This window comes from Lepisma saccharinum, chromosome 14 (genome assembly GCF_977018435.1).
Source record: "Lepisma saccharinum chromosome 14, izLepSacc3.1, whole genome shotgun sequence".
Classification (NCBI taxonomy): Eukaryota; Metazoa; Arthropoda; class Insecta; order Zygentoma; family Lepismatidae; genus Lepisma; species Lepisma saccharinum.
The window spans coordinates 72591551-72605006 of NC_139242.1; the positions used below are offsets into that span (position 1 = coordinate 72591551).

Genomic DNA, 13456 nt, shown 5'->3' on the forward strand with positions numbered 1-13456 from the left:
TATACCCTATACACCTTTACAATTCCACCCCTTTTCGGGAAAGAAATCCTCTGTACGCCAGTGTTCATCCTCACCGTCGCGATTAACCAAAAGTGTCAGAAAATCGACGCTACATCTGCTAAAGAGACAATTGCTTTCTTGAACTTAGTTGTATTTACAGTTTCAGTATTAAGTTTCAAGGTTCAGTGTGGTGTTTGATAAATTTCCAGTGGGGGACAGTGGCGAACACTATATCCCAGAAAAAGGCGCGTTACATCTCTCATACATGAAGGGTGGATTGTTAGCTCGTGATACAAACACCCAAAGCACTCGTCGTGGAGGTATCTTTTCTCTCGAATAGTAGCAACTTACCAGAGCCACAAAGATGGCGGTGGTTGTCTGCAAAGGGAATTTGATCACATCTCGCCTCGCAGACGAAGAGTCATGCGAGCGGCAACCACTCTAAAGAAAAACAAAAAGAGCCTGCAGCCAAATTTGTCTCCACAAAGTTTTTCCGATCTGCCATGCTGTGGGTTTCTCAAACCACGACGGCGAATGGCTTCGCAATCTTCTCTTTTATTAAAGAAACCCTGAAAGAAATTAAATTGCACTAAACTATTACACAAGAAGAAATACGCCTATCCCTTCATTTGTTACGGTTGCTGTAAGTCCAGGACAGTCCCGTAATGGTATCATTTGTCCCGGTGTCCCGAAAAGTTTTTTCGGGACGCAATAATGTCCCGAAATCGGGTGGAAAAGCAGAAAAGATTAAGACTATAGTTTCGAGAACATTATTTCTATTTAACTGCATGTACATAATTTTAAAATGAACATTTTACAAGAGTTACAAGAATGTGCTGTAGAGATGTTTGACTTCATGATGGCACCGCCGTGTGCACTTAGAACAATTAGTTATGGTGCTACCTTTATTTCCTTTTGTTTGCAGTGCTGAATTTCAGTTAAGAAAATGTTCTCTTCTGTTGTATAGTAAGCTCCTTACTGTAAGAAATCAGTGCTTGGGTGCATATCTGTCGGTGGCGCAGTGGTAGCGTCGTGGTCTTGTAATCAAGGGATCTCGGGTTCGATACCCGCTGGAGGCACATATGGTTCGCTCGGATCGCACTTTAAACTGTAGGTAAAAAAGTAAAAGGTAAGGTGCTCCCCTGTGCTTAGCACCACGCCATGAAGGCATATGGGGGTGAGGGTAACACCCCACACTTTCTTAATCCGGTCGTGAGTGGGGGTGATGTGATCAGCATCACGCCCCTGACCGCCTTTACCCCCCAGGGTTTTTCCCAGGTACCCATGTCATTCGACGCTAGGTGGGCGCCGGGGCCACTTCCAACGTTAGAAAAGTTCCCGGATTTGAACCGGCCGGGGATCGAAACCGGGACCTTTAGCATGGTAGTCAGACGCGTTACAGACTTTTTTTTCTTTTTAAATTTTCTTTATTGAAAGAAGCTATTACTTACACAGATTTTACATTAGGCGTGAATTTCAAAGGATCACATGTAAGAAATTGCATACAAGGCTTTACAGGTTATCTGATCATTTTGATAATATTGTTCACTGGCATAGAATTTGAATGACAGTTTTTGTACATGAGGTTGGTTGCCAAGCACATAATAGACGTAATGTCCTATGAGAAATTGCACTGCACGTGTTCTTGTGAGATGACAATACTGAAACTCTGGAGATAATATATGGTTCACCGTGAAGTCGTTCTGGGAGCGGCGGCATATGATTCCAAGTAACTTCTTGAAGTGTTTCCAATGTTCCACGACTGTCACACATGTCGTCAGTCGATGCACTAAGGTGTCGTCCTGTGCACATTTGGTACAATGGGAGTTGTCTGCCATAAGGTATCTCTACAATCGTATTCTATAGTGACGATAGCATCGTGTACAGTTAAGTACCATATGGAGGGCACTCGATTGTGGAGGTGGGTCGCCGCTATGTTTCTCCACACGATGTTCCAGCGCACATTGGGGAATAATGGGACAATACGCGGAATATGTTTCTTCCGGGTTCGCAGTATTTTTGATAGAGATTTGACTGTTACATCAGAAGTATCCACATTTGGAAGGAGCATCAACATGTAACAAATTTCCACTATGGTTGTTCGTAAATAGTGAAATTTAGTGGGTATACCACCTGGGTAAATTGGGGCACATAGTTCCACTTCATCTATCATGGAGCGTAGCACACAAGCCGTGATGCTATCTTCATGCTGGACTATCATGGTGATATGGCGGTGCCAAAATAAGGCTTGCGCTTGTCGGTCGATACTCAGCAGGTTTAGTCCTCCAAGGCGAGTTGGTAGGAATAGTGTGTTATGAGCTACATGGAACAGATAACCGTGCCAGACAGAGCGTGTGATCATTCTCCGGATTCTCGTAGCCGTTTGGGAAGGCACGGGTAGTATTTGCGCCACGTACCATAGTTTCGAGAGTGCATAAGTGTTGACATATTGATTCTAGCGCTGAGTGGCAGTGTGCGGAGTCTGTCCATGTTTAATACCGCTTGTATTTTGGGCACTATGGCTTGAAATGTGCGGTTGAAAGTCTCGACCAGGGTTCTCGAAAAGTGGATCCAGAGTACTTTCAATGCGTCCGTCACGGTCATTGGGACAGATTCTGTCCAGTTCCTTGCCATTGTCCCCAAGGGTAGTATTTTTTTATTTTTTCTGGTTGAGACACAAGCCTGCATTTACTCGTAATTGTTCCAAGATTTCCATTAGGTTAACATAATCCTGATGATCACGCACTACCACCGTTACATGGTCGGCGTATGCAAAAACTCGGTAGGTCATGCCATACGCTTGTATTCCTCGTAGTCGTTGATTTATTTGGTGTAGGAAGGGGCTAAGAGCTGTACAGAAGGCGAGGAGTGAAAAGGAACAACCTTGCCTAACAGAGCGCTGAAGAACAAACGGCGAGGATAATGTTCCATTTACACACAATTGTACCCCAGCCTGGGTGTATAGGCTCTTTATCGCTTCTACGAAGGATTCTCCGCATCCAACCTGAGTTAAATGCCGAAATAGATAATGATGATACAATGAGTCAAATGCTCCTTTGAAGTCCAGGGCTACTAGAGCTGCTTCCGAGTCAGGGGCTTCATTCATTACAGTAACGATGTCTCGTATGCTAGTGAGAACGGTAGTTATATTGCCAGTAGTTCCGTGCACAAATTGATGAGGGCCTAGTAGAGTAGCTGCATAGTGTTGTAGTCGGCGCGTTAATACTCGTGTCAATATTTTATAATCGGCCCACAACAAAGTGATGGGGCGATAATGTTCTGGTGTTAAGGGGTGTATCACTTTCGGGATTAAGACCATGACCCCTGTCGAGCTTGTACGACCGATTTTCTTCTGCGCAAAACAGGCATTGAGCCACCGCATAAGCAAGTCTGCCATGGTAGGCCAAAATGTTTGAAATAATTCAATCTGTAGTCCGTCTATGCACGGGGTTTTCACTTTTTGTGCATGTTGGATAGCCGCTTCCACTTCCTCCTTAGTGAACGGTTGGTTTAAGATTGCTTCATCTTCCCCTGATAGCGTGGGGATATCGAGGTATGACACGTGGTCTTCTTCCATCTGGGATGTCGGGGGTGCTTTAAATTGTGCTGCAAAGTGTTCATATAGGCATACACGAATGTCTGAGGGTTGTGTGAGCCATTCGTCCCCTTGTTGCAGTCTCGTTATGAGTTTCCTTTTCCCACTTCGCTGTTCTGCGCTTACATGGGCAATATTGGCTTGCTCTTCGGAGTCAACCATTGAGAGACGACTTCTCACCACGAAACCTACCATCCGCTCGTGGTGCATCCTCAGTAGGACCGATTGTATAAGTTTCAGTTCCTGCAGGACTGGGTCGCTCCGTATGAGTTGTCGTCAACTCGTGGAGTACGCGATAATAGAAGTTGTATTTCTTATAGAAATCCGTGTGCATCATACGTGTGAATGCTATACAAAAATGCTTGATTGACGGCTTCAGGAACGTGTCCCACCATGTAGTGATGTCAGTTTGACGGCTACTCATATTTTCCCATTCCTTCCACTTTTGTTTGAAGGCTGTTCGAAATTGTTCATCTTGAAGAATCCGACTGTTAAGTTTCCAGTATCCCCGTCCCCGAACTGCAGTTTTGGCGTCGATTGCCATGTCTAGTTGCACACTGAGGTGGTCGGTGAAGCAAGTGGGGAAAATCTTTATAGATGACACTTTGGATACTAAGCTCGCACTTACATAGAAACGGTCTAATCGGCTGGCCGAGTCTGAACGTATGAAGGTGAATCCTTCCATTTGTGGGTGCTTGGTTTCGCAAACATCTTTTAGGTGAAAGGCCGTGACCAGAGTAGAGAGACTAAGGGATGAGTTAAACCCTGGATATTGATCTTGTCGTCGTAACACACATAATCCCCAGCAAGGACAATATGTTTGTGGTTGCCCCCTAAAGCTGTCGCCACTTCTGTTGCGTAGAAAGTGTTTCGTGCCTCGCGGGCCACTGTTCCTGAAGGCGCATAAATATTACAAAACCAGATTTTACCTATTTCGACACACGTAATTCGCCCGGATGGATACATAAAGGTTTTGTTAACAGGTATACCTTGTCGTACCTGTGGCGTTGTATGAAATTATTGTATATAGTATAGTCGTGGCCACATGTAAATTCGTCTGTACCGACCTCTTGAAGGAAAACGAGATCGAGGGCACTTTGCTTTATATAATCAGTTAAGGCATGGTGTTTGACTGTAGAGGATAGTTTGTTCAAATTTAGTGTGGCAAAATGATACACGGGAGCAGTCATATAGCACACTAATGTTAAAAAAAACCAAAACGTTGCATGTACTTACAGGTTTTCAAGAGAGCCAGCATTTATATTGTTCGTCATCGTGGGATTGGGGGTTGTTTCCGGTGGGTTAGGCACACTTTGGGTCAGGGTATACTTCACTGGCGATGATGAACGCTGCTCGTTCGTTTTCTTCGCCGGGTGGGTGTGATTCTCGTCTGTGCTACGTGGCTTCTTCCTTTTCTTCTTTCCCAGTATGGGTGAATATGCGTTCGGCACTGATGGGGGTTCTAGAGTCAGGTCCATGTTTGTCGTCTGCGAAAAAAAATTCCTTTACTGGTGGTGACTTCTCGATGGTTTCCACAGGAGTCATCTGCGTAGTATGGATACTTAGCGGCATGATTGTAGTCTCGTCATTGGCAGATACTGGAACCTCCATGGGATCGACACTAGGCAGGGTGCTGTTTTCTTCGGTCGGCGTTAAAGGGACGTCCTGTATTGTATCGGAACTGGCGTCTACGGTTGATTCAGTTTGCATCTTGGTTATTGTAAATGGAAGTACTGTCTGCTCATTGTGTATCACTTCTTCAGCGCTGTTGTTGAATGGGGCGGGTCGCACTTTCCCTGCGTACGAGTTATCACTTGTGCGTGCTGTTGGCCTCTGGCGACTAGGGCATTGGTTAAAGAAATGATCGACTGCATCACAGTAGGAACACGTACGCTCTCGACCATTGTACGTGACCCAATATCGGCCGCCACTGATCGTAACGTATAAAGGTATCACACGGGACAAGTTCATCTTTACCAATTTTCTTCCGGTTCTCACTGGGTATATGTGGTCCTTTGAGTAAGTTTCGTCATCAAGGAAGATCACCTGTCCGTAGTTAGTTAGTACAGAATATATTGCTTCATCTGACATTTCACTCGGCACGACGTGCAGCGCACTATCACATGATTTTCATCTGCCCACGTCACTATCACTTCATTTTCGCAGTCATCATTATTATACAAATACACTCCTTTCGACTCGCGTAATAACTGTTCACCCGTTACTTTAGACAATAATTTCACAAAAACAGATTTCCTATAATTGTCTATTTCTATACTTACAACCTGTTCTGGTTTCAGTTCCAATTTCGTACTTATCCAGCGATGTAGTTCATTTGACGTGGGCTTATATCTCACTTCTCTAAAGTTCAATTTCAACGTGTTCATTCACTTGATGGCCATTTTCACGACTTCAGTTTTGTTCGATTGGACGATTACGTAATACACGCGCGCTGTCTCAACTACACGCTGCATGAGCACCTTCCTTCTTACGCGATTCGCGCGAGACTGACTGACTGAGCCACCGCGGCCAACTTTAAACTGTAGGTCCAGTCACAATTAGCCTTACTGAGCATAAAGTGAACTTAAAACACAAACTCAATCAATCAAAACCTGTCTGTTCACCCCGCAGTTATGTCGACACTGTTGGTTATCAGCTTAGATTACACTGGGGAACAAAAAAAAGATTTTATTTTGCGGCATAAAGTTTAATAACAGTTTCAGCACACAAAACAGCTGTTATTGACAATTGTATGATTGGTTCAGTTGAATTGACTCCAGTTATAAAAATAAACACACCATTTAAAATATAGGAGGTAAAATTACTCTACGCTTTTCTCGGTAATATCAAAATTTGATAATGGTCTGAAATTCCGATAAGAAACTTATTTATTTATTTGTAAATTGTTGCTAGGCAACTTATGAAGCATTGCTAGGCAATATATCGGACACTCAACAAACCTTAAGGAAGAATACCAAAACATAAAAATGGTTTTAGAAAAAATAATAATATGCTGAACATAAGTGGCTCGTGTGTGTGAATTTGAAGATGGTGATTTTTTTACTAGGACAGCAAAGTGGGTACACAAAACATCCCTGTTTCCTATGTTTGTGGGATAGTCGTGCTAGAGAAAAGCATTGGACGATAAAAGTTTGGCCCCCCAAGGGAAAATATTAGTGGGAAAAGCTAATATCATTCATGAACCGCTGATAGATAGGGACAAAATCATCCTTCCGGCGCTGCATATTAAACTTGGGTTGATAAAACAGTTTGTCAAGGCCTTAGATACAAGTGGTGATTGTTTCAAATATATATGCCACACTTTTCCAGGACTAAGTATTGAAAAATTGAAGGCAGGAATCTTTGACGGACCACCACAAATTCGTACTCATAAATGATGCCAATTTTACAACTTACATGTCTTACATCGAATCTGAGGCCTGACTGAGCTTTGTGTCCGTCGTCAAACACTTTTTGGGGAATCACAGAGCAGAAAAGTACTCCGATATATTTGGAAATATGTTGAAAATTTTTTAGAAATTGGGAGCTAATATGAGTGTGAAGATACATTTTCTACACAGCCACATTGACAGATTCCCTGAGAACCTTGGTGATTTTAGTGAAGAACGGGGAGAACGGTTCCATCAGGATATAAGGATAATGGGAGAAAGGTACCAGGGACGGTGGGATCGCCACGTGATGGCCGACTACTGTTGGAGCTTACAGAGGGATTGTCCTCAAAAGCAATACAGCAGGAAATCGTATAGAAAACGTTTCACATAGTTTGTTACTTCATTGTGTACATATTTTCTTAATTATTTTGATCATAGGCCTATATAAATTTATTTTTATAATAATGATTGTAATCACAAAAAGAAATATTAAATTGTTGTTGGAAGTTCATTTATGTGTATGTCTTATGTTTCCGCCATTTTGGTTTAGTTGCATTTATTTCATAAATTAGAGCCAATTCAGGAAATATATTATTATATCATTATTCAGCAGCATGAAATTGCCCTAAATTAGCTCTCAAACACTGTGCCGCAATTTCACTGTTCCCCAGTGTTATTATTTCACCAAAAAGGAAGTGTAAGTTTAACAATGGCGCAACAGCAGTGGGGCATCCCTTCCAAACTTGGACGGAAATCTGGGCCAATATTGACGGCCAAGGGCCCTTGCAGGGGGGCACAGAGGGGCAATTGCCCCCCTCGGTTTCATATTTTATGGAAATAGAAATAAATTTCGTATTTTTTTCTTGCTCGCTTTGCTCGGAATGCCTTCTTTTCTTAGTGTCATCAAGTTCAGAGACGTAACTAGTGTGCGGAGTGGGTTGGACCTGCGCTGAACGATCTAAAATTTAGATCATTTGGCGCCTAAGCCCGACAATAGGTTTTCAAGACACAGTAAATAATTCTCGAGCACAACTTCGCGACCCACCAAACACCCCCTCGGGACCCACGACCCATAGGCTCAGACACTATGATCTAAATGATCATATGATCGATTGACATTCGCATTGTTGTATTTTTTCTGGAAACTCGCTGCCAGCAAAATATGAAAGATAAAAAAAAGGTAAAGTGCTCCGCTGTGCTTAGCACCACGCCATGAAGGCGTATAGGGGGTGTGGGTGTAACGCCCCACACTTTCTTGATCCGGTCATGAGTGGGGGTGATGTAATCAGCATCACGCCCCTGACCGCCTTTACCCCCCAGAGTTTCCCTCAGGTACCCATGTTATTCGACGCTGGGTGGGCGTTGGGGCCGCTTCCATCGTTAGAAAAGTTCCCGGATTTGAACCGGCCGGGGATCGAACCCGGGACCTTGACCATGGTAGTCAAGACGCGTTACCGACTGAGCCACCGCGGCTCAGATATTCTTAAATTTAGTTTTATGTTATTTTTGAAATGTAAATAATCGTGTAACAAGTTTATCTTTCATTATACAATCAAGCTGTACAGATATTCAGGTAATCATGTACATACATCCAAGTATGCCTGAACGTAAATGAATGTATGCACAGATTTTTCGCGTATATGGCTAACCATAATTGTTTGCACTAATGAGAACACTATGGTCGACAACCAATAACACACACATGAACACAGTTGAAGTAACAACAAGGTATATAGAGAATGTACGTTCACACTGAACACGAAATCATTTATCTTGAAATTCACTAATCAAATTAACAACGCTCGCATACGTGCCAGATAGAAAAAACAGAATCCCAATGGAGATGAGAATTACATCTTTTATACGCAATGCTTTCTTAACTGATGGATGATATTTCTGCTGATCCCAGAATGTTATTAAATTGAATAACGGTGGGAAAATGCAGGTGAGACAAGCATCGGCTACACATCCAACGATACTTATGAGAGCATCAAGGAGAGGCAGCCCTATAGCAACGCCGCCTGTGAAAAGCACCCAGACAGCTCTGAAAAAGTATTCCCATCCAAGAATCTGCGCCTCGTTGCCCTTGACACATTTGGACTTCTGCATTGTAGGCCAGATGATGTTGAAAGGCACGTAGAAATATAACACGTGGGATATAAATATGCCGCTTCCGTACAGTAATTTTGCTGCTTGCGCGGCTGGTTCTTTAATGGGCAAGTTGAGGATCATGCTTCCTTCTGGATCATCATACTTCCAGTACCCTATGAACCCCATGACTGCCGTATATAGTGTGATGATTGTCATACCAGGGAACACAACCCCGCAAGGGAAGGAGATCATTTGTCGAGGATGCCTCATTTCTGCTTCGATGGCATTCACCAACGAGACTGCCTGTATAGCGAATATGACCGTCCCCGTGAAGAGAGCGAGTTTTTCAAAATCTGACACGAAGGCGGGTCTTGCATCAAAAGAGGGAAGGTCTTGGACGCAGTAGTATATCGTAATGATAAGTCCAATCGTTTCCATCAAGAAAGCAAGACCCGAGAACGGTGCCAATACCTTCAGGTTCCTGATAAAGTTGAAAAACACTAGGAAAATTGTGAGGATAAAAATGTAAACCCGTTTGTCAAGATTCGTGCCAGTGTACTCATCAAAACATTGTTTGTAATGCTCTGCAGCAAACACAAGAAAGACTGAACATGTGCCTAAGTTATCGAATAGGAGAAAAAAGTTTACAGCATATCTGGATGCCATGGCGTACTTTTGGAATCTTTCAGGAGCCAAGCGAAAGCACTGTTCCGCTATGTCTGAGTACTCGAGGTATGGAACTCTTAATTTCACGCACAGATGTTGAGCACAGTTGACCAGCTGATAGTGTGAATTACCTGCCAATATTCCAAGAACACATGTCGCTATAAATCCTCCAATCGTGCCTGCACGTTTGAAAGCCCACGGTATAGCAAGGATTCCTGTTCCCACTGCTGCTTTGAGCAAGTGGAAGAAAGCTTCAGTCCAACCTATTGCATGTGGAAAGTCTCTGTGGTCATCTAGGATGTACTCTTCTCCACTGGTAACTTCAGGCTCTTCAGCAGCTGCTGTTACTTCAGTTTCTTTCAGTTCTACTTCAACTGCTTCAGATTCATCATCCATGTCTGCATCAAGTTTTGAAACTTTCACTTATGAGCTATATTTGTCTTGGTCCACTTCCTGCTCAAGATTGAGTCACAACTAATATTGCACTCCTAGATACGCATATCTACTTTTGCTAAGTATCTTCATTTCTAAATCGCAAAGTTTTTATACATACAACTGCCATGATTGCTAAACTCAACTCAACAAAGATTTATTGGACTTAACAGCTTTACAGGTGGCTGTTTATGCCCAGCATACATTATAAGTACATAAGATACATTTTTAATATGAATTTTACATATAAATTATACATGATTGCTAAAGCGATCTTTATACCATTGTTGGTTGCCATGCAAACTCGATATTTAGTTAACCCATAACCTGTAGAAATTATTTCATTGGTCGCTACAATATGTGCCGCTGTTGCATATCGTCCATTGTGAATGCAAATGTGCTATCTCCAAATTGTAAACAAATGGAGACATTTTGGCTGTAGTGTATTTAGAATGAAATTGTTTCATCTCTGCAATTGTCTGATACCTACATACAACCTATGTTGATATATTGAGTTTCTTTTTGGTCTATGTGCAGAATTTGGTAACAGCCATGAGAGTGCAAACTCCAACAGCCAATGAAACCTTACGACAATTTCCTAAACCAACTACCTAGGTACAAGCGCCATCCGAGTATGTGATAAACCACTTGCATTCTAACCTCAGTCACTTGTGGGATATGCTTAAAATGGTATTGGTTTTCGGTTCTTAATTTTGTTGTTAACAGACAAGAATTTTGAATAATAGTGGATTCAGAGTAGTGGATTGATTTCCCAAAATATGATTATTTATTTTACTTTACTATCAAATGACAAATTTATAATGAAATTGTTTAATCTCCATCTCGTTTCCAGAATGCAGTGTTAAATTTGGTAGATAGTAGACTGGCACTCTGAAATCATAGCTGGTGTTGCGTGCAATTGTTCTATATGAAATTTCGATAATGAATTACAGCATAAATACCTAACCAAACAACAACTTATTTTTAGAGAGGCTTTAATATATCAGTCTTTGCAATTATACAAACTTTCAGCACAATCGTGACGAAGGTCCAAATAAATATATCATGTCGAAGTTTATACGACTCTCCTGAAAAAGGAAAAATTGGACATAGAAAATGTACGTTCTCAGTGGACGATATATTGTATAATTGTATACCAGTAATATTAGGATAAAAGTTGATAGTCTGTGAGTATCGAAGCCAGTTTGAAGGAATTTACTAATAAGAAAGAATAGTTGCACGGAAGTTACTTAATCGATCTTTTAATCATTACATCCACACATGATTATGGTTCTGCTGTTTTATTATTATTATTATCACTTTTCAATATTTTCAAAATACTAGAGAGCAGTGCTGTTATCTACCAAGGTCTGTCTGATTAGGATATTCTTTTGATATTTTTATAAGATATTAATGAGTCATATAAAGTTAGTAGCAGTATCCAGTGAAATTTTGTTTTTGTTCTACTTCTAACAGTGAACTTTGGTGGTTTAAAATAATTTAAGTAAAACTATTAACTTTCTGGCATTCTTAAGCTGGATGTTGTATTGTCTAGGAATTATCCATTTCCATGAGGTCCTTTGTAATATTGTCATTCCATCTGATTTCGTTCATTTGTAGAAAGAAGAATAAAGAATTTCCAAGCTATTTTGTTGCCTCTGAAGTGCTTATTCAGTGCAGAAACACACATTGTCGAAAATATGTAACTAATTTATTTTCATGCACACATTTCCGTATCGCTCTTCACATGTATGTGTTCCGAATATTTTATCCAACCTCTATCAATTTTAATTTGGCTTACAAAGAACGTAACGTGCAACCATTGTGCGTATAATATCAAGCGAGGAAAAACTGGGATGAATAATGAAAGAGTAAGAGTTCAAGCCACCCACCAGGTGTCACTTCTGACGCACTGGCTTAATTGCGTTGTTTCAAAAATGCAATTTCTGGTACGGATACGGGATGGCGGTTGCCATGTAGAACACTCACGAAATGGAAAAGTTCCTAACGTTTTACATTGTTGGTAATTCGAGAAAATTAAATATACGGTCAACACATCCTGGTTTTACGTTAGGTTTGCGAATGCGCTCGTTTCGACATTGAGCAACTTTGAATCTGTAAATACATTAGAGTCGTAAGAGAGATTTACATTTTTTGCTTTGCTCATTAAGATATTTTTAAATTATTTATTAACTCTCCACGACACAATCAAGCAATTAATGACACAAACGATCCTCCTGGTTATTCATACTGTTCATTTGTAGACGGTAGCGCAGGAACGTTTTTGAGTTAACGGGAGGATTCAACCTCCATGTATGTTTGAGTATGGGTGTGTGTAAATAATTTAGGGCCGTTCCGTTTTAAAGCAGGCTACATAGCTCTCAGTTTTTGAAATAACATTTGCATAAAAAATAACCCGTGGTGCAACAGCCATTGAGGGCTAGGGTTCTACCTATAGATTTCCCGCCTCACTCCCACGTGTCTCAGCAGAGATGGCGATCATCCAACCAGTTACGGGGTGACGTGTGGTCAGCACGACGAACCCCCAGTCGTTGTTGTAGACCGGTCCCATGCACTGGCCGAAATTTCGGGAGAAAATTTGTTACGCTTCCCCCAGAAGACTCTAACCAGCGCGCGTCTCGCACCCCGAGCCCAAAGCCTGACACCTTAGACCGCACGGCCACTCAAAATAATTTTGAATTTTTAAAATGTTATGGCTATTTCAAGGTGTCGTCCTAGTTGCGAACACTTGCTGCCTGAACAGGAATATACTCGAAGACTGTCCTAATCGCGAACACATTTTTCTGCCTTGGGACCTACAACTTTCTTTCGCACTTCCCGAGTCTATGTAACGATTTTTTTTTAAAGGACTCCGTTCAAGACTTGACTGGTCAGTGTTTTGTTGGATCACAGAAAATTCGGCATTATTAAGGTAGTCGCCAAATAGAAGTGTGGCCTATTTTCCATCCCTCCACTGCATTATTTGTCTTGTGCTTCCTGTTGAAGCAATTTCAAATCTCACAAGGCACCAAGGGGGTTTCGAGTCATTATCACACGAATGAGTCAGATTACGTCGACAGGCTGAAAGGGTGAAATGACCTTGGAGGATTTACAAAGCAGAAGACCATGATAGGTCAATCAGGTTGACTATTGTTGTTAGTCAAACCAGCTGTCTCTCTGGTTCACTATCTTATCTGTTTTTGAAAAGAGGTTTTTCAGTTTGATATGTTCGCAATTCGGACATGAAATTATTTTTCACTTTTGTGTGTTCGCAATTAGG

The 13456-nt window shown here is 41.7% G+C and overlaps 2 protein-coding genes across 6 annotated transcripts in view; one reads left to right on the plus strand and one right to left on the minus strand.

Annotated features, from left to right (window-relative positions):
- Pkc53E (Protein C kinase 53E) overlaps positions 1-13456 on the plus strand; it is a 524230-nt gene that overhangs the window by 399833 nt on the left and 110941 nt on the right. The window lies entirely within an intron of this gene.
- On the minus strand, positions 8752-10298 carry LOC145998637 (proton-coupled amino acid transporter-like protein acs). The gene has a single exon (XM_083135103.1). The coding sequence runs from the start codon at positions 10138-10140 to the stop codon at positions 8752-8754; it is 1389 nt and encodes a 462-aa protein (XP_082991229.1). The 5' UTR covers positions 10141-10298.

What these genes read in the sequence shown, in the direction of transcription:
- LOC145998637 (XM_083135103.1), bottom strand. Translation starts at nt 10,140, where the DNA reads ATGGATGATGAATCTGAAGCAGTTGAAGTAGAACTGAAAGAAACTGAA.